Source organism: Perognathus longimembris, chromosome 6 (genome assembly GCF_023159225.1).
Source record: "Perognathus longimembris pacificus isolate PPM17 chromosome 6, ASM2315922v1, whole genome shotgun sequence".
Lineage (NCBI taxonomy): Eukaryota > Metazoa > Chordata > Mammalia > Rodentia > Heteromyidae > Perognathus > Perognathus longimembris.
The window spans coordinates 86,441,750-86,462,551 of record NC_063166.1 but is presented as its reverse complement, the minus strand read 5'-3'; the positions used below and the strand labels follow the sequence as shown (position 1 = coordinate 86,462,551).

Sequence of the window (20,802 nt, the reverse complement as noted above, 5' to 3'; positions counted from 1 at the left end):
TATATCTTTGCATTCCCTTTGGGACTGTGCACAGGCATCCAGAAGTGTTTGTGGGAGGGAGAGAAGAGGAGGGGGAGGGTAGAACATATAGAAAGTCCCAACACAGTCCAGATATACTGCTTGCCTTCCCTAGACACCGAGTCAGTATTCTACAGGGCCAGCTTTTGTGGTTGGGTGTAGAGGGGAAACAGACTCAAAGCCTGGAAGGAGTGCTAGTGCTGGAACATCTTAACTACATGGGGACAGCCCCCAGGGCAGCTGGAAGTCCTCCGGTTCTAGTGGGCTGCAGTGAGTTGCCTCCACATTCTTGAGGTGTTTGCGGGCCAGGAACAGTGCCAGCTGTCGTCGCCGCCGGCGACTCAGGCCCCGGCCCACAAGCCATGGGAAAGTGGGTCCATGCGGTCCCCAAGCCTCCACACCCTCCAGCTCCTTCTGGCAACGTTCACGGTAAGAGCGCAGCATTGCCAGGCACCACTCGTCGTCTACCCTGTAGCGGGCATAGAAGGCGGCCTCCTGTGCCAGGCTGCTGGCACGTAGCCAGCGGGTCACAATGGTGCGGCCCTCTCGGGCCATCACTGATGGGTATCGGTGCTGCAGCAGCTGTAGCAGCAGCTCATTGCCCCGGTTGCCCTCCACATCACCTTCCACATCACCAGATGGTAGGGTGGGCAGGTGGTCTGAGGTGCTGACCACGTCATCTTGTGTACGCCGGAGCAGCAGCACGGGCCCTGGGTAGCAGCACAGCTGCTCGGCGACATTGAGGTTAAAGTGCTCCCGCACTGTGCGCACCACTAGCCCCTTCCAACTGTGGGGCATGACCTTCAAAGCAAGTGGTACAAGGTCATCAAAAGTGGCATCCAGCACCAGTGCACCTAGCTCTGGGTAAGTCATGGTGGCCCATGTGGCTGTGAAGCCTCCGATAGACCACCCGTAGACGACCACACGGGCCGGGGGGAAGTGGAGGCGGTGCAGTGCGTACTTGACCACCACATCCATAGCATTGGCGTCATGCTGAGGGAAAGGCGCACCTGTGCTGCCCCCGAAGCCCGGGTGGTTCCAGCCCAGGACTGAGTATCCAGCCTCAAGTGGTGCAGAGAGACAGCCCATCTCATAGAAGCCAGCATTGCCTTCACAGCAGATGACCAGGCGCAGGCCACGGCCGTGGCTGCCGGGGTGCTGCCTGCGGTCCATAAACATGGTGTCAATCTCATTGCCATCACAGGCCACCAGCTTGGCTCGCCGGCCTCGGTAGCGCTCTACCAGGCGCTCTTGGCCCTGCTGTAGCAGCGGCAGCAGCGCGCGCGTCATCAGGAACATGGATCCAGGATACACCAGCCAGCGGCCTAGAGAGTGAGCCAGTGCATAGCTGGCGAGCTGGCTGGGCAGTTCACGGATCTGCTGCAGGAGGCACTGCACCTGACTGCGAGCCCCACGTGGTAGTCGCCCAGGTGTGTCCCCGCCCAGCGCTGCGTCATGCAACAGCCACACTCCGGCAGCAGCTGCCGCGCATGTCAGTGCACGATGGCTACTGCCACCAGCGCTAGCTTCACGCACATCATCCCAGCGAAAGTCCACTGGCCAGCTGCGGAAGTTGTAGCTATAGTTTGCTGTCAGGTAGATCTTGAACACATGCACCAGCGCCTTCACAAAGCAGATGACACACATGGGCGCCAAGACTTCGCATTTGTCCACAGTAGCCTTGAGGCCCAGTGGAGGGACTGGGGTGGCTGTAGGAGTCCCAAATCCCGGCCCGGCCCAGCGGGCAGCTGCTGGAGTGAATGAAGTACAGGGTGGTCTCCTTGTATGACTCCTCTAGCCAGTCCCTCATGCCCTTTGTGACCTGGGCCTTCCAGTACAGAGGGAAGACTGCATCTATCCCTAGCTCATAAGGGCTTTGTGAGTCATTGTTGCTGGGGCAAGAGGTGACATTAGGGTGGTGGGCTCATAAAGGGTTTTGGTGGACCTCAGTTTCTGTCCCTCCCTCTGGGACTAATAGATGCTTTAGGACCCTGGGGGCAGCCACACCCTCCCCAGGCCCTGCTTCACTTTGAGTGGCTTCCTACTCCTCCCTTCCTATACTGTACTTGGACAGTTGGTAGCCATAATAAAGAGCCCTGACCTTTTTTTGATAAGGGGATCTGGTTCAGAAGAAGGCAAGAATTCCTATGTTTGTGCCAGATTTGCTGGTATCCATTGGTTTGCATCTGTCAGCAAGGGTGCAGTCAGAACAGGACTGCTGCTGAGCAGCGAGGTGGTACTTGTTCAGGGACTTTGGCTCCTACTACTCCATACTTGCCTCTCAGAGGAGGTGAAAGCAAACTGGAAACCCCCCCTTCCATGCCATTTCTGGATCCTCTTTTCACCATTACCAGCAGCAGTGACCTGCAGGTGAGTCCTGCCTGGCTGGGGTTCCTCTTTTCCAGCCTCTAGCTGAGCCCTTCCTCATCCTCTCACACAACCCCTACACCTTCCTCTCTGGTAGAGTGATCTGTCAGGTTTCTCTTTTTTCTCCTGCACTGGCAAGGATCAGACAACCTGAGGTCCAGAGGGCAGGGAAGGGCACTGATCAGGGGACTCATTTACCAGCTGCCCAAGCCTGAAAAATGCCAAAACCAGGGTCACTCAGCCCATCCTTTAAGCCTAAGGGCCCTGCCTGCCTTCCTGAGAAGACCCCAGACTTTAGTGGAGGGCGTTTTCTTTTTCTTTTTGCCAGTCCTGGTGCTTGAACTTGGGGCCTGAGCACTGTCCCTGGCTTCTTCCTCAAGGCTAGCTCTCTACCACTTGAGCCACAGGGCCACCCCCGGCTTTTTCTATATATTTGCTGAGGAATTGAACCCAGGGCTTCATGTATATGAGGCGAGCACTTTACCACTAGGCCGTATTCCCAGCTCGTGAAGGGAGTTTTCTAGGCTCTCATACCCCCCCTCTTTGCTCTCCAGATTGGAGGACTGGGTTGCTACTGTGATAAGGGTTGGAGAATTGTCTTAAGGGCTAAATGACTTGAGTGATTTCAGGGACGCCAACAGTTTACTCACAGGGAGTTTCAGATAAAATGCAGAATACACAAGATTGAATTTCAGATAAAGGTTTTAAAAATGTGTATGTTCAAGACAAGCTCTTGCTATATAGCCCATGCTGGCTTTGAACTTATTATGATCCACTTGCCTTAGCTTTCTCAGTTACAAGCATGTACTAATATACCTAGCTTAAGCATTTTTTTTGCTATATGTGCATCCTAAATATTGCATGGAACATACTTATATAATCTGACTTAAAGATGATATAGAAGCAGCATACCTATACAGCCATTTTTTTCACTTTCAGTACAATAGTCTCTAAGTTACATGATATATTCAATATTTTATTACAAAAGGGGCTTTATGTTAGATGATTTTGTCCAATTGGCAGCTGATATAATTATTCTGAACTTCGTGTGTGTGTGTGTGTGTGTGTGTGTGTGTAAGGCTAGTGCTCTGCCACTTGAGCCACAGCTCCACTCCACTTCTGGCTATTTGGTGGTTAATTGTAGATAATAGTCTCACTGATACCAGGTGCTAGTGGCTCCTGCCTATTATCCTAACTACTCAGGAGACTGAGATCTGAGAATCACAGTTCAAAGCCAGCGTGGACAGGAAAGGCCATGAGACTCCTATCCAGTTAACCACCAGAAAACCAGAACTGGAGCTGTGGCTCAAAGTGGTACAGTGCTAGCCTTGGGCAAAAGAGCTCAGGGATAGCACCCAGGCCCTGAATTCAAACCCTGAAACCAATTAAAAAAGAAAAGAAAAGAAAGGCTTTTCTTCAGCCAGGTCCACCTGCCCTAAGCTTGCTCGAACTCTTCACAAAGTGAGGACAGAGTGGTGAGAAGCTAGAGACCAGATCCTGGGAGGGGGCCAAGGATGAGGGCTAGAGCCACAAGCCCCAGTGAGACTGTGTCTGGCCTGGCCCTTGACCCTGCCAATCCACAGGAGCCCAAATGCTCAGAACTACCAACTCTGTGGAGACGGGAAATCATGTGACAGGAAAAGAGCTGTCCCTTCCAGAAAAGCCCCTGGACTGGACCAGCTGCAGCAACAAGCACTTCTTATGTCCCACCCCCTCTGCTCAGCTCTGTGCAACTGGGCTGGGGGGGGGGGGCGTGCTGTCCTTGCTTATCAGTTCATGAAAGAATTCCCCCCATGTCCTCTGGAGGCATATACCCCACCCCCACTGGGGCCTGTTAGTCTTGGCCTTCCGCCCTCCCCCCACGAAGGCCATGTTTCCTCCCTGGCCAGTTCTGCTCGCCTCCCTAGAGGCCCTTGATTTATGCTGCTGAGCCTGCAGAACCAACCTTGGAGAGGGAAAGAAAGGAGAGAGAGAAAACCGGTCCCAGAGGCTGGCGGGGCTGGAGCTAGGATCAGAGCTCCTGGCAGAGGATGCTCAGCTCAGCGTCAGCCGACCACAGCACCCCTGTCAGCATGTCAGCAAGGGTGCAGTCAGAACAGGACTGCTGCTGAGCCTGGAGGTGGTACTTGTTCAGAGACTTTGACTCCTGCTCCTCTGTACTTACAGACCCAGGGAGCTGTACACTGGCCTCAGGAAAGGTGACGCCGTCCACAAGAGGGGGAGCTGAGTCTGCACCAATGCCTCTGCTCAGGAAATGGGGTGTAGGGAAGGTGGGGGTGGTTTGAAGCCCAAGGACAGGAGGGAAAGCTTCCTGGGCGGATGCAGGGTCAGGAGAAGGGGCGGAAATGTTCACGACAGCTGCTGAACATCTGGAGTCACACAGAATGAATGACCCAGCACCCTGGAGGATCAGGGTTGGTGAGGGAGCAGTCTTCCTCCTAGCCCTCTACAGAGCCTGTACTTTCCTTTCCTACCCAGGGTGAAGAACCTGGTGAGCAGCCTGTCCACCAATTGTCCCTTAAGACATCCCAGCAGTGGTGAAGCCACAATCTGTTCCTTCTGGTCTTCAGCCACAGGATTCACCCTCTAAGTACCAGTGGAGAAGAAGGTGAAGGGCCGGGGAGGGACTGCAGCTGGTGCCCTCTGTGCCTCCTGTGGGAATGGGCCAGCATTCCTCCAGAGTCCTGTTGGTCAGAGGATGGCCACTGCCATGCTGCTCCCCACCTCAGGGTGGGCTCTGAGTTTCCTGAGGCTCATCACCCTCTCCCTGGGCAGGGCTTCATCTATACTTTGGGACAGTCCCTGTGGAATTGCCCGGAGCACCCTACTCTCTAGGGTCCCTGGAGGCCAGAAATGCTCTAAAGGGTCATTGCTCACAGCCAGTCTTACTGGTGGCTTGAGTTGCTCTTTTGTGCGTGATGCTGGGATTTGACACCAGGCAGGAGCTCTACCACTAAGCCATATCTCCAGCTCTTTTTTGCATTATTGTTTTGGAGAGAGGGTCATGTTTCCTGCCTGGATGCACATCTTGGTGGCAATCTACCTATTTTAGACTTCCTGTCAGGTAGGATAAGAGGACATAGACCTCAGTGCCTTCCTTTCAGTTGAGGAGTCTCAAAAACTTTTCTGCATGGGCTAGCCTCACACCCAAAACCTACCAATCTCAGCCTCTAAAGTAGCTACGATTACAGGTGTGAGTCACTCATGTCTCATGCTTGTGAGTCTCTTAAAGCAGAAACCTTAACGTTCTATCATTGCAACACCCAGGTTTTGAAATAAGATTAGTACTTATTATTGTTTTCAAAATGTAACGTTTGGGCTGGGAATATGGCTTAGTGGTGAAGTGCTCGCCTCATATACATGAAGCCCTGGGTTTGATTCCTCAGCACCACATATACAGTAAAGGCCAGAAGTGGCGCTGTGGCTCAAGTGGTAGAGTGCTAGCCTTGAGCAAAAAGAAGCCAGGGACGGTGCTCAGGCTGAGTCCACACCCCAGGACTGGCAACAAAATGTAACGTTCTAGCCAAGCACCATGGTTCATGTCCATAATCCCAGCTATTCAGGAGGCTGAAAGCAGAAAGATGTAAGATTGAGGTCAGCCAGGATGAAGAAGTTCTCAATACTTTTTCTCAGAAATAAGTAGAAGCCATGTGCTCATGACTCACCCTTGTAATCATAGTACTCAGGAGGCTGAGATCTTAGGACTATGGTTTGAAGCCAGCCAGCCTGGGTGAGGAAGTCTGTGAGACTTTCTAATTAGCCACCAAAAATCCAGAAGTAGTGCTATGGCTCAAGTGCTATCCCTGAGCAAAAACGCTAAAGGACAACCATACACTAGTGATTCACACCTACAATCCTAACTACTCAGGAGGCTGAATTCTGAGGATTCAGGGATATAGATATAGATATAAATGTAGACATATGAATTGAGGTTTATAGCTACCACCTGGAGTTCAAGCTCCAGTTTGGGGCTGGAAGTATGGCTCTATCCTAGCAAGCACAAGACCCTGAGTTCAAAGACCAGTATTGCCAAAAAAAAAAAAAAAAACCCACAAGGTAACATTCTCACTCAGTCAGTAGAGAGGGATGTTGTTCCCATGCCCCTCCTGGGCCTCCCAGGTTATTCGCCTGCTCTGTCCCTTTACTGCCTTTATTTGCCTGCAAATGTGCACACATGCTGTCTCATTGAGGGTGTTATTGTATAATTTTCTTTCTCAGAAATGGAAATAACAGGGGCTGGGAATGTGATTTAGTGGTAGAGTGCTTGCCTTGCATACGTGAAGCCGTGGGTTTGATTCCTCAGCACCACGTATACAGAAAAGTCTCTGTGAGACTCTCATTTCCAATTAACCACTCCAAAACCAGAAGTGGTGCTGTGGCTCAAGTGGTAGAGTGCTAACCTTGAGCAAAAAGAAGCCAGGGAGTGTGCTTAGGCCCTGAGTTCAAGCCCCAGAACTGGCAAAAAAAAAAAAAAAAAGAAAGAAAGAAATTGAGCTAAGATACTCTGCATCTTGCTTTTCTGGTGTAGCAGGCAGGGGATTGAACTCATAGCGTGGCGGCTGTTCCTGAGCTTTTGTGTTCAAGGCTAGTACTCAACCACTTGGAGCCATGTGGCCATTTCTAGCTTTTTGGTATTTTTGGTAGTTAATTGGAGATAAGTCTCACAGACTTTCCTGCCCAGGTTGACTTTGATCCCCAGATCCCAGCCTCCTGTAGCTAGGATTATAGGTGTGAGCCACCAGAACCCAGCTTAAGATGTATTTTTAATGTCATGAGATCTGGAGATCTGGTCTATTGAGTCTGGCATGTCTTTTTTTTTTTTTTTTTTTTTTGCCAGTCCTGGGGCTTGGACTCAGGGCCTGAGCACTGTCCCTGGCTTCGTTTTTTTTTGTTGTTGTTGTTGTTGTTTTCTCAAGGCTAGCACTCTGCCACTTGAGCCACAGCACCACCTCTGGCTGTTTTCTATATATGTGGTGCTGGGGAATGGAATCCAGGGCTTCATGTATACGAGGCGAGCACTCTTGCCACTAAGCCATATTCCCAGCCCCCGAGTCTTGTATGTCTTGAAAGGGATTTTTAAAAAATAGGTTCTGCAGCAATACTGAGCAGCTCAAGCTTTTAGCATTTACCTGTGTCTATGTATATAAATTTGTAAAAGTTTGATAAACACTGACTGTTCTTTTTTCTTTTTGGCCAGTCCTGGGCCTTGGACTCAGGGCCTGAGCACTGTCCCTGGCTTCTTTTTGCTCAAGACTAGCACTCTGCCACTTGAGCCACAGCGCCACTTTTGGCTGTTTTCTATATATGTGATCCTGTGGAATCCAATCCAGGGCTTCATGTATACAAGGCAAGCACTCTTGCCACTAGGTCATATTCCCAGACCCTTTTTTTTTTTTTAAACCAGTCCTGAGGCTTGAACTCAGGGCCTGGACATTGTCTCTAAGCTTCTCTTGCTCAAGAATAGCACTCTACTACAAGCCACACTGCCACTTCCAGCTTTTTCTGTTTATGTGGTACTAAGGAATTGAACCCAGGGCTTCATGAATGCTAGGCAAGTGCTCTACCATTAAGCCACCTTCCCAGCCCCAAACACTAACTGTTCTTGACCTTAACCAGGCCAGCACCAGAAGCCCACGGATCCTTGGGGACCCTCCACCTGTGTGGGAATGCAGAACTTTCTTGGTGACCAGCTAAAAAGGGTGCTCTGGATTTTAGATAATTAGCCCTGACTGTAAGAGAAGAGATAGATTAAGCCAGGCTGGGGTGGATGGTGAATAGAAAGGATGAGGATAAGACTATCTGAACTCTTGGCCAAGAGTTGTTTGGCTAGCACAGGACCCCCAAAAGAGAGCAATGGGGGCCAGAAGAGGTCCCATCCCAGAGGATCCCAGACAGGAAACATGCATGGTGACCCTTACACCACAAGGCAAAGGTCATCCTTCCCTGCTTCCTTGAAGTTGTGGAACTGTGCAAAAATTCTGAGGGGTGGTGTCACAAAAGGAATGGGTGTAGCAACACATATATGACACCCTCTTCCTACCAAGTGGGAGGGCAGAGTTCCCACCGGGGTGGGCTTGTTAGGAGTAGGCTCTGTGTGCATGCCCTCCTTTACATAGTCAAAGCAAGGACTCAGAGGGCAGAGGCTCTAGGACCTCTCCCGGATCCTCCCCTCCTGAGCTGTGATTCCTGCCTCCCCATGAAGGTCAAGCTCCTCCAGGGCCTGAGACCAACTCCTCCTGCTGCCCCACAAGGTCCCAGGAAACCTCCTCTCACCCCCAGGGGGAGCCAGCCCACAGCAGGGTGGCCACAGCAGGGTGTTCACTGCAAGGTGCTGATCAGCCGGGCAGGTCACCGTGTGGCCTTCACGACAGGAAGAGGACAGAAACAAGGCCCCACTGCCCTACCAGGGAACACAGCTGGGGGAGGGGGCTGCCTCCTAATCTTGCTCTGAGTAGATCTGGGTTAAGGCCCTCCCTTGCGGCTCCTTCTAAGTCACTTGCACAGATTAAAAATGGCAACTGTCCTAGAGCTGACCCCAAGGGACCCTGAAGGCCTCCTCCCCCCTCCTCCTTAGCACTGTGTTCTCAGTGGCTACAGGCTCTAGGATGCCACTTGGGGACTCGCCCCTCCCCTCCACTCACCAGGTCCAGTTGCTGGCTGAGGTCATGCCCACAACAGCCTGGCTGGTGGGGGCTGGGCTCCCAGGGCAGGCCCAGACAGACAGACCCTTCTTCTAGTTCCCTCCCCTGTCCTCTGAGACCTACCCTCGACTCTCTGGTTTCCCCACAGGAGAATGGAGAGGGAAGGGAAGGGGCAAAGGAGGAAGAAGGGAGCCTCGATGGTGCCCCATTTTGGTTCCTGTGGTTTCTGTAACTGGGACAAGGACTCCAGAGCAAGGCCACCCATACCTACATCACCACCTAGACACACAGGCCCATACCCCAGGTGGCTCTCACTCCAGGACAGGATTTGGGGGGCAGGAATATGTCTAGGCCTTTGCCCTTAGCCCACCCAGGAAGGCAGTGGAATGGGGAGAATAGAACAGAGGACCGGCTCTTCTCTCCCCGACCCCAGCCCTGGGGATAGGGATGCGCACCCCCATTACTTTGAAGCTACCCTGAGCTGGGCCAGCTGCCAGGGATATATGTGCCCTTCCAGCCTCTGTGGCGCTGCGTGGGAGCCCAAAATGACCACAGGACTTGCAAATGGCCTTTGAAGTGCTGGGATGAGGCCACAGGAAGTGGACAGCAGCCCACCCAAGCCTCAGGTCCACCCTCCTAGGGCAAGTGCACTTGCCCACCAGGCTAAGAACCCATCTGGAGCTACACAGCTCAGGTATGCTGGGTGTGGGGATTGCTACCCTTGGCTAAATCCCAGGCAAAATTTCTTTCACCCACATTCCTAGGGGCAGGAGTGGAGCCAGAAATTAGTCTCTCAGCAAAAAATAGCCCCTAGGGTGGAAGAAGCAGGGGCAGTAAAGGGGAAAACTGCAGAAAATGTGTGTGCCCTACCTAGCCCCACCAGCCAATGCTCCTGGCCAGTGCCTTGGCCCACTAAAAAGCCTCAGGCAGTGCCTTTCGACCTGAGTGAGGGCAGAGGCCAGGAGAGCAGCTAGAGCCTCTTAGGTCCCTTAGGCCTCAGATTCCAAGGCCTCCTCTTCTGCCTTACTAGTCTTCCATGGACACAACAGAACAGAATGAAGATGTTTATCCCTCCCGTGGTCATTCCCTGCATCTGGCAATGACCTACACCTCTTCTCTACCCTGTCATTTCCCCCTTCATTCTCATTTAAGAATAGTTAATTCACTGGATGCTGGTGGCTCACACCTGTAATCGTAGCTATTCAGGAGGCTGAGATCTGAGGACCAGGGTTCAGAACTAGCCCAGGCAGGAAAATGCATGAGACTTTTATCTCCAGTTTACCACCAGAAAACCAGAAGTGGTGCTGTGGCTCTAAGCAATGCAGCACTAGCCTTGAGCAGAAGATTTCAAGGACAGTGCTCAGGTCCTGAGTTCAAGCCCCATGACCACCAACACCAACAAAAAGAATTTATAAGTATGGAGCTGAGAATGTGGCTTAGTGGTAGAGTGCTGCTTGCCTAGCATGCAAACCTTTGATCCAAAATATTTTGGGATAAAATTGCCTGTACATTGAACATACAGATTTTCTTTTCTTTTTCTTTCTTTCTTTCTTTCTTTCTTTCTTTCTTTCTTTCTTTCTTTCCTTTCTTTCTTTCTTTCTTTCTTTCTTTCTTGCCAGTCCAGGGGCTTGGACTCAAGGCCTGTCCCTGGCTTCTCAGACTTTCTTTTCATTCCCTAAACATAACTCAAGAGAGTGACTATAGCCAGGTGCTGGCAGCTCATGTCTGTCATCCTAGCTACTCTGGAGCCTGAGATCTGAGGATCATGGTTTGAAGTCAGCCCAGGCAAGAAAGTCTGTGAAACTCTTATCTCCAATTAACCACCAGAAACTGGAAGTGGCACTATGGCTCAAAGTGGTAGAGCATTAGCCTTGAGCAAAAGAGCTCAAGGACAGTGCCCAGGCCTGAATTTAAGCCTCATGACCAGCAAAACAAAAAAGTTAGTCTCATTTTCTTTTTCTCTTGCTTTTTTTTTTTTTGTTAGTCATGGAGATTGAACTCTGGGCTTGGGCACTGTCCCTGAGCTCTTCAGCTCAAGGCTAGCACTCTATCATTTGAACCACAGTGCCACCTCCCCTTTTCTGGTGGTTAATTGAAGATAAGAGTCTCATGGACGGGGCTGGGAATATGGCCTAGTGGCAAGAGCGCTTGTCTCCTATACATGAAGCCCTGGGTTTGATTCCCCAGCACCACATATATAGAAAATGGCCAGAAATGGCGCTGTGGTTCAAGTGGCAGAGTGCTAGCCTTGAGCAAAAAGAAGCCAGGGTCAGTGCTCAGGCCCTGAGTCCAAGGTCCAGGACTTGGCAAAAAAAAAAAAAAAAAAAAAAAGAGTCTCATGGACGTTCCTGCCTGGGCTGGCTTTGAAGCATGTTCCTCAGATCTCAGCCTCCTGAGTAGCTAGGATTACAGGCATGAGTCACTGGTACCCAGTTTAGTCTCATTTTCTTAACACACAAGCAGTGTGTGTATGTATGTATGTAGGTACTGGGGCTTGACCTCAGGGACTGGGCACTTGCTTCAGCCTTTTTTTGCACTACCAGTTGAACCACACCTCCACTTTCAGGGTTTTGGTGATTAAACATAAGAGTCAGCCAAGCTCTGGTTGCTCATGCCTATAATCCTAGCCACTCAGGAGGCTGAGACAGTTTGAAGCCAGCCTGGGCAGGAGAGTCTGTGACTCTTATCTCCAATTAACCACCAGAAAACCAGAAGTGGAGCCATAGCTCAAAGTTGTAGAGTACTAGCCTTGAGAAAAAGAAATCAGGGAGAGCACCCAGGCCCTGAGTTCAAGCCCCATGACCAGCAAAAAAAGAGAATGACTATAGAACCTATCCTGATTGAAAAAGGAAGAATTAGAGCAAGGGTGGGGTAGAGGCGAAGGCTGCAGGAGAATGGAAGGTTACCCTCATATGAAGGACTTAGGTCGAACAATCTTATGTGGATGTTGTGGACACCAAGAGATGAAGTCAAAATGGTCATTTTAGAGTATGTGTTTGGGCAACAACAGGCTCAACCTGAGAATGGGTGGGAGAATGTGAGGTGGAGCAGTCTATATGACATCCTAGGGTGGTTTAGGATTTATTACCTGCCCTCTCTAAAGAGACAAGGGTGAGGTCTCCAACCAGCTACATCACCTACAACACCTCCATCTCCAGCTACACCCACAGCCATGCCCACTGCCACCTGCCCCCACTCACCATCCATGTTACTGCCTGCATTGCCTCCAGTTCCATATTCACTTCTCCCTTAGCACCACCAAACTTATCACCTAGGCACTGCCATCACTCATAATTCACTCATTCAGCGGACAAGTCGATGTCAACAATATTCCCTTGGAGCTAGGTGTGGTGGCTCATGCCTATGACCCTTTTTCCCCCCCCCCGCTGGTTCTAGGGCTTGAACTCTGGGTCTGGGTGCTGTCCCTGAACTTTGGTGCTCAAGGCTAGGACTCTACCACTTTGAGCCATAGCACCATTTTTGCCTTTTTGGTGGTTAATTGGAGATAAGAATCTCAAGGACTTTTCTTCCTCTGCTGGCTTTAAACTAAGATCCTCACATCTCAGCCTTCTGAGTAGCTAGGATTATAGGTGGGAGCCACTGATGCCCCACAATCCTGTAATCTTTACTATTCAGGAGGCTAAATTATGAGGATCACAGTTGGAAGCCAGTCTGGGGAGAAAGTTGGTGAAGCCTCATTTCACCCAATTAGCTGAGCCTGGCTGTGGAGTCTGTGATCCCAGTAGTATTAGAGGCCACAGGTAGGAAAACTGGGGGCAGAGGCTGTTCCTGGCCAAAACCATGAGACCTTACCTGGAAAAATAAGTACAATGGGGCTGGTAGCATGCCTCAAGAGGTAAAACACCTGCCTAGCAGACTTGACACCCTGAGTTCAAACCTCAATACTGTCTAATAAAAGCTGTGAAGCCTCTCCTCCAGGGCAGTAGATTTGCCTAGAGGAATGGGATTCTGAGTGAGAGCTGGAGGCAAACCCAGCAAGGGCCATCTGGGCCCTATTCCCTCTCACGTATTGTGGACTTCTGAGGATGGGTGCCAGAGGCGGTACTGCACTGGGCAGCTCCACAACCTGACTGGCCATGGTGGAATCCAGAGACTGGGATGCCCACCTGTCATCCCCTCCATTCGCTTGAGGTGCCCTGGACCGGCCATTGAGGCACGGCCCCAGGCCCCAGTGACCTGCCCTGCCCTGCTCCCCCTCCCTCCGTGGACTTGACACTGTCTGGTAACCTCCTGTGTCTTGTCAAGAGGCTGTCCTGTCTTCCTCCCAGGAGCTGCCTGGGGCCTCCAGGGCTGAAAGGTAGGTATGAAAGAATTGGCCTCCTGAGCCCCATCTTCTCCACCTCCCTCTTTTTGCTGTGTGAAGTGGAGGGGCCCCCAGTGATCCTCCAGTTCCCTTTCAGGTCAGGGGTTAGCTGCACTAAAGAGTAAAGGCTGACATGTTTTCTCTCATATGCTGAAGCTAGATCTAAAATACACTGAGAAATGCCACCCAAAGGTAATAAACCAATCACTAAATGGGCAAAGGACCTAAGGAGAGAATAAGAATGGCAAAGAAACACATGAGGAAATAAATGCTCATCATCCCTGGCCATGAAGGAAATGCAAATCAAAACAACTTTGAAATTCATCTTGTCCCAGTTAGATTGGCCAACATAGAGAATTCCAACAACAAATGCTGGTAGGGATGTGGGAAAAAAGGAGTCCTAGGGGCTGGGAATATGGCCTAGTGTTAAGAGTGCTTGCCTCATGTACACAAAGCCCTGGGTTCGATTCCTCAGCACCACATATATAGAAAAGGCCAGAAGGGGCGCTGTGGCTCAAGTTGGCAGAGTGCTAGCCTTGAGCAAAAAGAAGCCAGGGACAGTGCTCAGGCCCTGAGTTCAAGGCCCAGCACTGGCAAAAAAAAAAGGAGTCCTATTGCACTGTTGGTGGGAAGGTAAACTAGTACAACCACTCTGGAAAGCAGTCTGGAGGTTCCTCAGAAAACTAAACATAGACCTTCCCTATGACCCAGCCATACCACTCCTGGGCATCTACCCTGAACATTATGAACCAAGATACTGTAAAGACATGCACATCCATTTTCACTGCTGCACTATTCACAATAGCCAAGTTGTGTAAACAGTCCCAATGCCCTACAATAGGTGAGTGAATCCAAAAATGTGGTACCTCTACACAATGGAATTTTACATAGCCATTAGAAAGAATAATTTGTCATTGCAGGGAAATGGATGGGCCTAGAACAAATCATGTTAAGTAAGGTAAGCCAATCTCAGAGACAAACAGTACATGTTCTCTCATATGCAGAAAATTAGATCTAAAATACACTGGGATATGATAAATTATACAGGACTCTAGGCATTCACACAGTGAAACTAAAAGCAGATATTCTCTGGAGAGGAACACTGAGGTGCAATGCCTATGTGCATTTGCTCATACAAATAATAGTTATCAACATGAACTCCAGGAAATGATAATGAGGTTTTTCTTTGTTGTTTTCATTTTCTTTTTGTCTTGTTTGTTTATATGTCTGGGAGGGTAAGAAGAGGCACAGAAATGGAGGGACAAAGGATAAACAAATGCAGCAAAGGTACTCACTGGACACTATGTTGAAAATGAACTATTTAGGGCTGGGAATATGGCCTAGTGGTTGAGTGCTTGCCTTGTACACATGAAGCCCTGGGTTCCATTCCTCAGCACCACATATATAGAAAAAGCCAGAAGTGGCACTGTGGCTCAAGTGGTAGAGTGCTAGCCTTGAGCAAAAAGAAGCCAGGGACAGTGCTCAGGCTGGCGCAAAAAGAAAAAAAAAAAGAAAATGGACTATATAATTTGTGAGTGGGGATGGGAGGGAAAAACGGGGAGAGGGGGGAGAGGTATCCAAAAAGAAACATACTCTTTATCTCACATAGGCAATTGAAACCCCTCTGTACATCATCTTCATAATAAACACATTAGTAAGATAAAATACATCAAAACATGATAAATTACACAAGACTCGATGCATTCACACAGTGAGACCAAAGGAGGATGCTCTTAGCAGAGGAATACAAAGATGCAATGCCTCTGTGCCTCTAGTCAAATAAAATTTTATATAATTTGTTTTTTTGTCAGTCATAGGATTTGAACTTACAGCTTGGGTGCTGTCCCTGAGTCTCTCTTGCTTAACTCTAGCACTACCACTTGAGACACAGCTTCACATCTGTCTGTTTTTTGTTTTTCTTTTTCTTTTTTTCCTGAATAGTTTATTAGCGATTAGAGCTCATGGACCTTCTTGCCAGGACTGGCTTTGAACCACAACCCTTAGATTTCAGCCTCCTGAGTAGCTAGGATTACAGATGTGAGCCACTGGTCCCCAGCTAAAATACTTATCAAAATGAACTCCAGAAAGTAGAAACGAGGCTTTTTCTTTATTGTTGTTTTTGCTTTCTTTTTGTCTTGTTTATCTGTCTTAGGTAAGGGGAGCAGAGAAATGGAGGCACAAAGGCTGAACAAATGCAGTTGTACTCAATAGGCACTGTTGAAAATGAACCATACAATTTGTAGGTAGGGAGGGAGGGAAGGGGTAACATTGTCCAAAAAAAGTTTCATGGGCTGGGAATGTGGCTTAGCGGTAGAGTACTTGCCTAGCATGCATGAAGCCCTGGGTTCGATTCCTCAGCACCACATATACAGAAAAAGCTGGAAATGGCCCTGTGGCTCAAGTGGTAGAGTGCTGGCCTTGAGCAAAAGGAAGCCAGGGACAGCGCTCAGGCCCTGAGTTCGAGCCCCAGTACTGGCAAAAAAAAAGTATTCATGTTGGCTGCTGGTGGCTTGTGCCTCTAATCCTAGCTACATAAGAGGGTGGCATCTAAGGATCACAGTTCAAAGCCAGCCTGGGCAGGAAAGTCCATGAGATTCTTACCCACTATTAACCACCAGAAAACTGGAAGTGGAGCTGTGGCTCAAGTGATAGAGTGCTAGCTTTGAGCAAAAGAGCTCAGGAACAGCATCCAGGCCCTAAGTTCAGGCCTAACAAACAATAACAAAAAATGTGCTCATCACCTGAAATATGAAACAGTAACCCCTCTGTACATCACCTTTATGATAACAAAAATATTTAATTTTTTGCCAGTCCTGGAGCTTGAACTCAGGGCCTGGGTACTGTCCCTGGCTTCTTTTTGCTCAAGGCTAGCGCCTCTTGAGCCACAGTGCCACTTCTGGCTTTTGCTGTTTATGTGGTACTGAAGAATAGAACCCAGGGCTTCATATACACTAGCAAGCACTCTACCAAGCAGCCACATTTCCAGCCCTTGTTTAATTTTTTAAAGAGCAAAGGCCAAGGAAAGCAAAGAAGGATGGATGGAACAGGAAGAAGAGAAGGGAATATGATGACGCTCTCTGAGCTGAGCCAACCTGCCATCCCCTCTCTTAGGGTTTTCTTTTCTGAGCATGTGGGGACAGGGACATAGCCTGGCACAGAGACTACCAAATTATCCCAGGTTCCAGTGCAGTCCTGCCCCTCATGGTGAGAGAGAGCTATTGGTGCTAAGGTGGGAACGGAATGTCCGTTTCCACAGCAATCCCTCCTCCAGACTGCAGGGAAAGTAGGCTGGTTCTCTCTCTCTCTCTCTCTCTCTCTCTCTCTCTCTCTCTCTCTCTCTCTCTCTCTCTGTCTGTCTGTCTGTCTCTCTCTCTCTGTCTCTCTCTCCTCCCCTTCCCCCTCCCTTCCTCTCTCTCCCTCCTCCCCTCTTCCTTCTCCCTCTCCTCCTTCTGCCTCTCATTATTCTGGTCTTGAGACTTGAAGGTAGGCCTGAATACTGTCCTTAAGCTTTCTTGCTCAAGGCTAGCACCCTACCACTTGAGCCACAGAGCCACTCCAAGCATTTTTAGATAAGCGTCTCATGGACCTTCCTGCCCAGGCTGGCTTTGAACCAGATCTCCTGAGTAGGATTACAGGCATGAGCCACCAGTGCCTACTTCTGGTTCTCTTCATAGTTCCCCAACAGCTGATGGTCTTTGGCATCTGCTTGTCTTTGTGTCTACCTGTGCCCGTGTGTATGTTTACATGTACAAATGTCTATATTTGTCTCCATGTGTCATGTGTGTTCATGTGTATGTGTGTGTGTGTCAGGCACTATGAGTGTCTCCAGGTGGGCGTGAGTGCCTAGGTGTTTTTGGAGAACTGTGTCTCTGGGTACCCTCATTGTTCACACCTGTAGTTATCTCTCAAGTTCCTGTGAACCTAAAATGGCCTGGTGTGTGTGTGTGTGTGAGAGAGAGAGAGAGAGAGAGAGAGAGAGAGAAGAAAGGAAATGTGGATATATGTCAGGTGTGTGTGTTCTGTGTTTGTCTCAGGCATGCTTCTGAATCTCAGATCTGTCGTCGTTGGTCTTTCTGGGAGATTGTGATGGTGAGTGGAATGTTATCTCCTCTCTAAGGGCAAGAAAGCCCAGTCTACCCTAGAAAGCCTGATACCCAGGGAGGGTGGGGACAGGGCAGCAGCTGCTAGGCCCTCTTTCCTGAGCACAGCCCCCCCCACTTGGTCCACCTTCAACTCTGGAAGCTCAGCCAAGTTAAAAATAGCCCCAGGGCCTCTGGAAGCGGAAGGGGTAGAGGCTCCAGAGGCCAAGACAGGAGGGAGGAGGCGGGAGACACCCCTCCTCCCCCAGCAGATGGCAGGCAGGTCTCCGGTCCTATGCCAGTGTGCCCTTGCCAGCTGCCCACTCCAGCCAGGCAGGCTCCTCCAGCCCCACCTGTGCAGCTGTGAGACCTCCCACCCAGGAGGCGCTTGAGACCCTGCAAAGAGGGCCCTGACCAGAGAGGCAGAAATGGTCTCAGGTTGGTTAGTCAGGACAACCAGGCCCTGCTCCAAGCCACAGCTCCTTGACTCACTCTGGGGTGCTCCTTCTTCTCTCCCTGCCCCCTCCTTAGAGGGTCTGGAACACCCTGGCCTCTTCCCTGGCTCCTAGCCCAGGGCCGCCCTGCAACTTCCCCGGAGGGAGAGAGGTCGCCTCAGGGGCTGGCCCAGGCAGGATGCAGGACAAACAGGCCTCAGAGAACATTCTTCTCTCAGGAAGGGGCTGGTAGGTTTTTTTGAGTGTTTTCTTTTTCTCTATGTAATTTATGATCACATGCTTGCAAAAAAGTACCCATAGCAAAGTATACAGCATAATGAAATTATGAAGGCATCTTGTCACAAGCACCTAGATCAGGAAAGCGTGTGTGTGTGTGTGTGTGTGTGTGTGTGTGTGTGTGTGTGTGTGTGTGTGCGCTCAGGCTGATGTGCAGGGGGCAAATGTACCCGGGGTGGAATTGACGTTGATGTGGTATACATCCCTGTGAGAATCTGACAAGGGGTACTGTGGGCTCCCACAGAAGGTGCTGGCCCTTGTGATTTCAGGGAGTGTGGTCCCAGGCCTGTGAATTGGCTTGTTTTTGTGGGCTGGGTGTTGGGCTGGGAGAGCCTGCCCCACCTCTAGGAGGAATAGCAGCACATGTGTACCCTCCACTGGGGCAGGCGCGGCTGTCCACCCAGAGGAGGGAGGTGGCTGGCCTGGAGCACACACCCACCCTCCCTTCCTTCCTCAGGAAACCTGTGGTCTGATGAGGCCTCCCACCTCCACCCCGGCAGCAGGACCCTGGGGAGGAAACAGAACCCCACTGCCTGGAGAGTGGGTCAGGGAGCATGACCTTTGGCATGCTGGAGCTTCTCACAGGGCTTCAGGAGAAGGTGCTGACACTCCAGATGGGTCTGCCGCAGAGGGGACCAAATCGGGTGGAATACCACTGCCGTATGCAGCCTGGTCCAGGAGCAGGCCCTTCCCTTCCCTGGAACGCCCTTCCAGTCCCTCACAGGAGCCTGTCCTGATGTGGACCCTTGGGGACAGAAGGCTCAGAGGAGGGGACCCTCGGCTCTTACTTGCTGCCATGAGTCACCTAGCTTCCACAACCAGGCAAGCCCTTTCTTCAACATGGGCCTTGGTGGTACCTGTGCTGTTAATACCTCCAAGAAACCCCTGGACCTGTGCTGTTAATACCACTGTACAGCTGCTTGTACCTGTGCTGTTGTCAATCTCCCTGAGACAGAATGCACACAAGATGGGAGAGATTTGAAAGTGCCTCATCAGGTGCAGACTGACTGCCATGTACCATACCATTGGCAACTCCAGCTTTGGGATGGCTCCAGAGCCTCAGAACTCAGACACACATGAACCAGGAAACATCGTGGGAAGGGACAGGTGTTAAGCTGTACATTCTGATGTTCAGAAAACAAAGTTGGGGGCTGGGAATATGGCCTAGTGGCAAGAGTGCTTGCCTAGCATACATGAAGCCCTGGGTTCGATTCCTTAGCACCACATATATAGAAAAAGCCAGAAGTGGCGCTGTGGCTCAAGTGGCAGAGTGCTATCCTTGAACAAAAAGAAGCCAAGGACAGTGCTCAGGCCCTGAGTCCAAGCCCCAGGACTGGTAAAAAAACAAAAAACAGAAAACGTCAGAAGTAGCACTGCGGGCTAGGGATATGGCCTAGTGGCAAGAGTGCTTTCCTCGAATACATGAAGCCCTGGGTTCGATTCTTCAGCACCATATATATAGAAAACGCCCAGAGGTGGTGCTGTGGCTCAAATGGCAGTGTGCTAGCCTTGAGCAAGAAGAAGCCAGGGACAGTGCTCAGGCCCTGAGTTCAAGGCCCAGGACTGGCAAAAGAAAAAATAAACTAAGGTTGGGTATCTGCTGGGGTCGCTGAAAATCACTGAGGGTGAACAAAGAAACAAAAAGGACCTTCATGACTGGAAGCTTGGCTCAGGTGGTAGAGTGCCAGGGAGTGAGTGGAAGCATCAGATACAGAGTTAAAGTCCCAGTCTTGGAAAAAAAAGAAAACAGATCTTCAGGTTTAATGCAATGGTAGGCACAGGGGCCAAGTGTAGGGAAGGAAGCCAGGCACCAGTGGCTCACACCTGTAATTCTATTCAAGAGGCTAAGATCTGAGGATTGTGGTTTGAAGGCAGCCTGGACAGGAAAATCTATGAGACATTAACCACCAAAAAGCCAGAAGTAGAGCTGTGTCTCAAGGACAAGGCCCAGGCCCTAAGTTCAACCCTAGTACTGGCAAAGAATAAAGGTGAGGGGGATGGAGGATCAGGTTGGAGCTGGGGCAGGGACATGGTGAGTTGCAGAGCTGGACCAGTGAACTGACCAACTCACTTGTAACAGCGTGGTAAAAGGCCTGGGATTCATGTTTCTCAAGACCAGTGGCAGGGGCTAACAGGATGGGTGGTAAGGGGTGGTGGGAACATCTGAGCAGGCTGATGGGAGTGGTATTGAATCTAAGGGTGGTGAAGCCAGAGGAGCCTTTCCATTTTACCTCCCCCTCTCAGACCTCAGACCTGAGGATCTGGAAGAAGTCCTGGAATCTGAGCCTTGAAGCCTCCAGAGGGGGCATCCAGCTGGTGGGGGTGGGAGGCTCAGCCTGAGACTTTGAAAGGGAGGAGATGGAAGGGGAATGATCTGGGCCCATATGGCCAGGACTGAAGATCATTTTGTATCTGTATTTTGCAGACACACAGAAGCGTAGAGAGCAGACCCTGATGTTCTAATCCTCACGCAAGGAGGGAGAATCCTGAATCCTGCTACAGACAACCAGGCCCCTGCAGTAGCACCATTTGTGGTCTGTGGCGGCTTCAGACAACTACTCAAGGCCCAGATGTCCTGAGGACAGTGCTCAGCCTGGGCCTCTACATGATGACCACTCTCCCAAGGGGAGAGAGAAGGTCCC

The 20,802-nt window shown here is 50.5% G+C and overlaps 1 protein-coding gene across 1 annotated transcript; it reads right to left on the bottom strand.

Moving 5' to 3' along the window:
• Positions 1-228: 228 nt before the first annotated feature.
• Abhd16b (abhydrolase domain containing 16B) lies at positions 229-1,665 on the bottom strand. Its single transcript, XM_048349442.1, has one exon. The coding sequence runs from the start codon at positions 1,663-1,665 to the stop codon at positions 229-231; it is 1,437 nt and encodes a 478-aa protein (XP_048205399.1).
• Positions 1,666-20,802: the final 19,137 nt, after the last annotated feature.

What these genes read in the sequence shown, in the direction of transcription:
- Abhd16b (XM_048349442.1), bottom strand. Translation starts at nt 1,665, where the DNA reads ATGTGTGTCATCTGCTTTGTGAAGGCGCTGGTGCATGTGTTCAAGATC.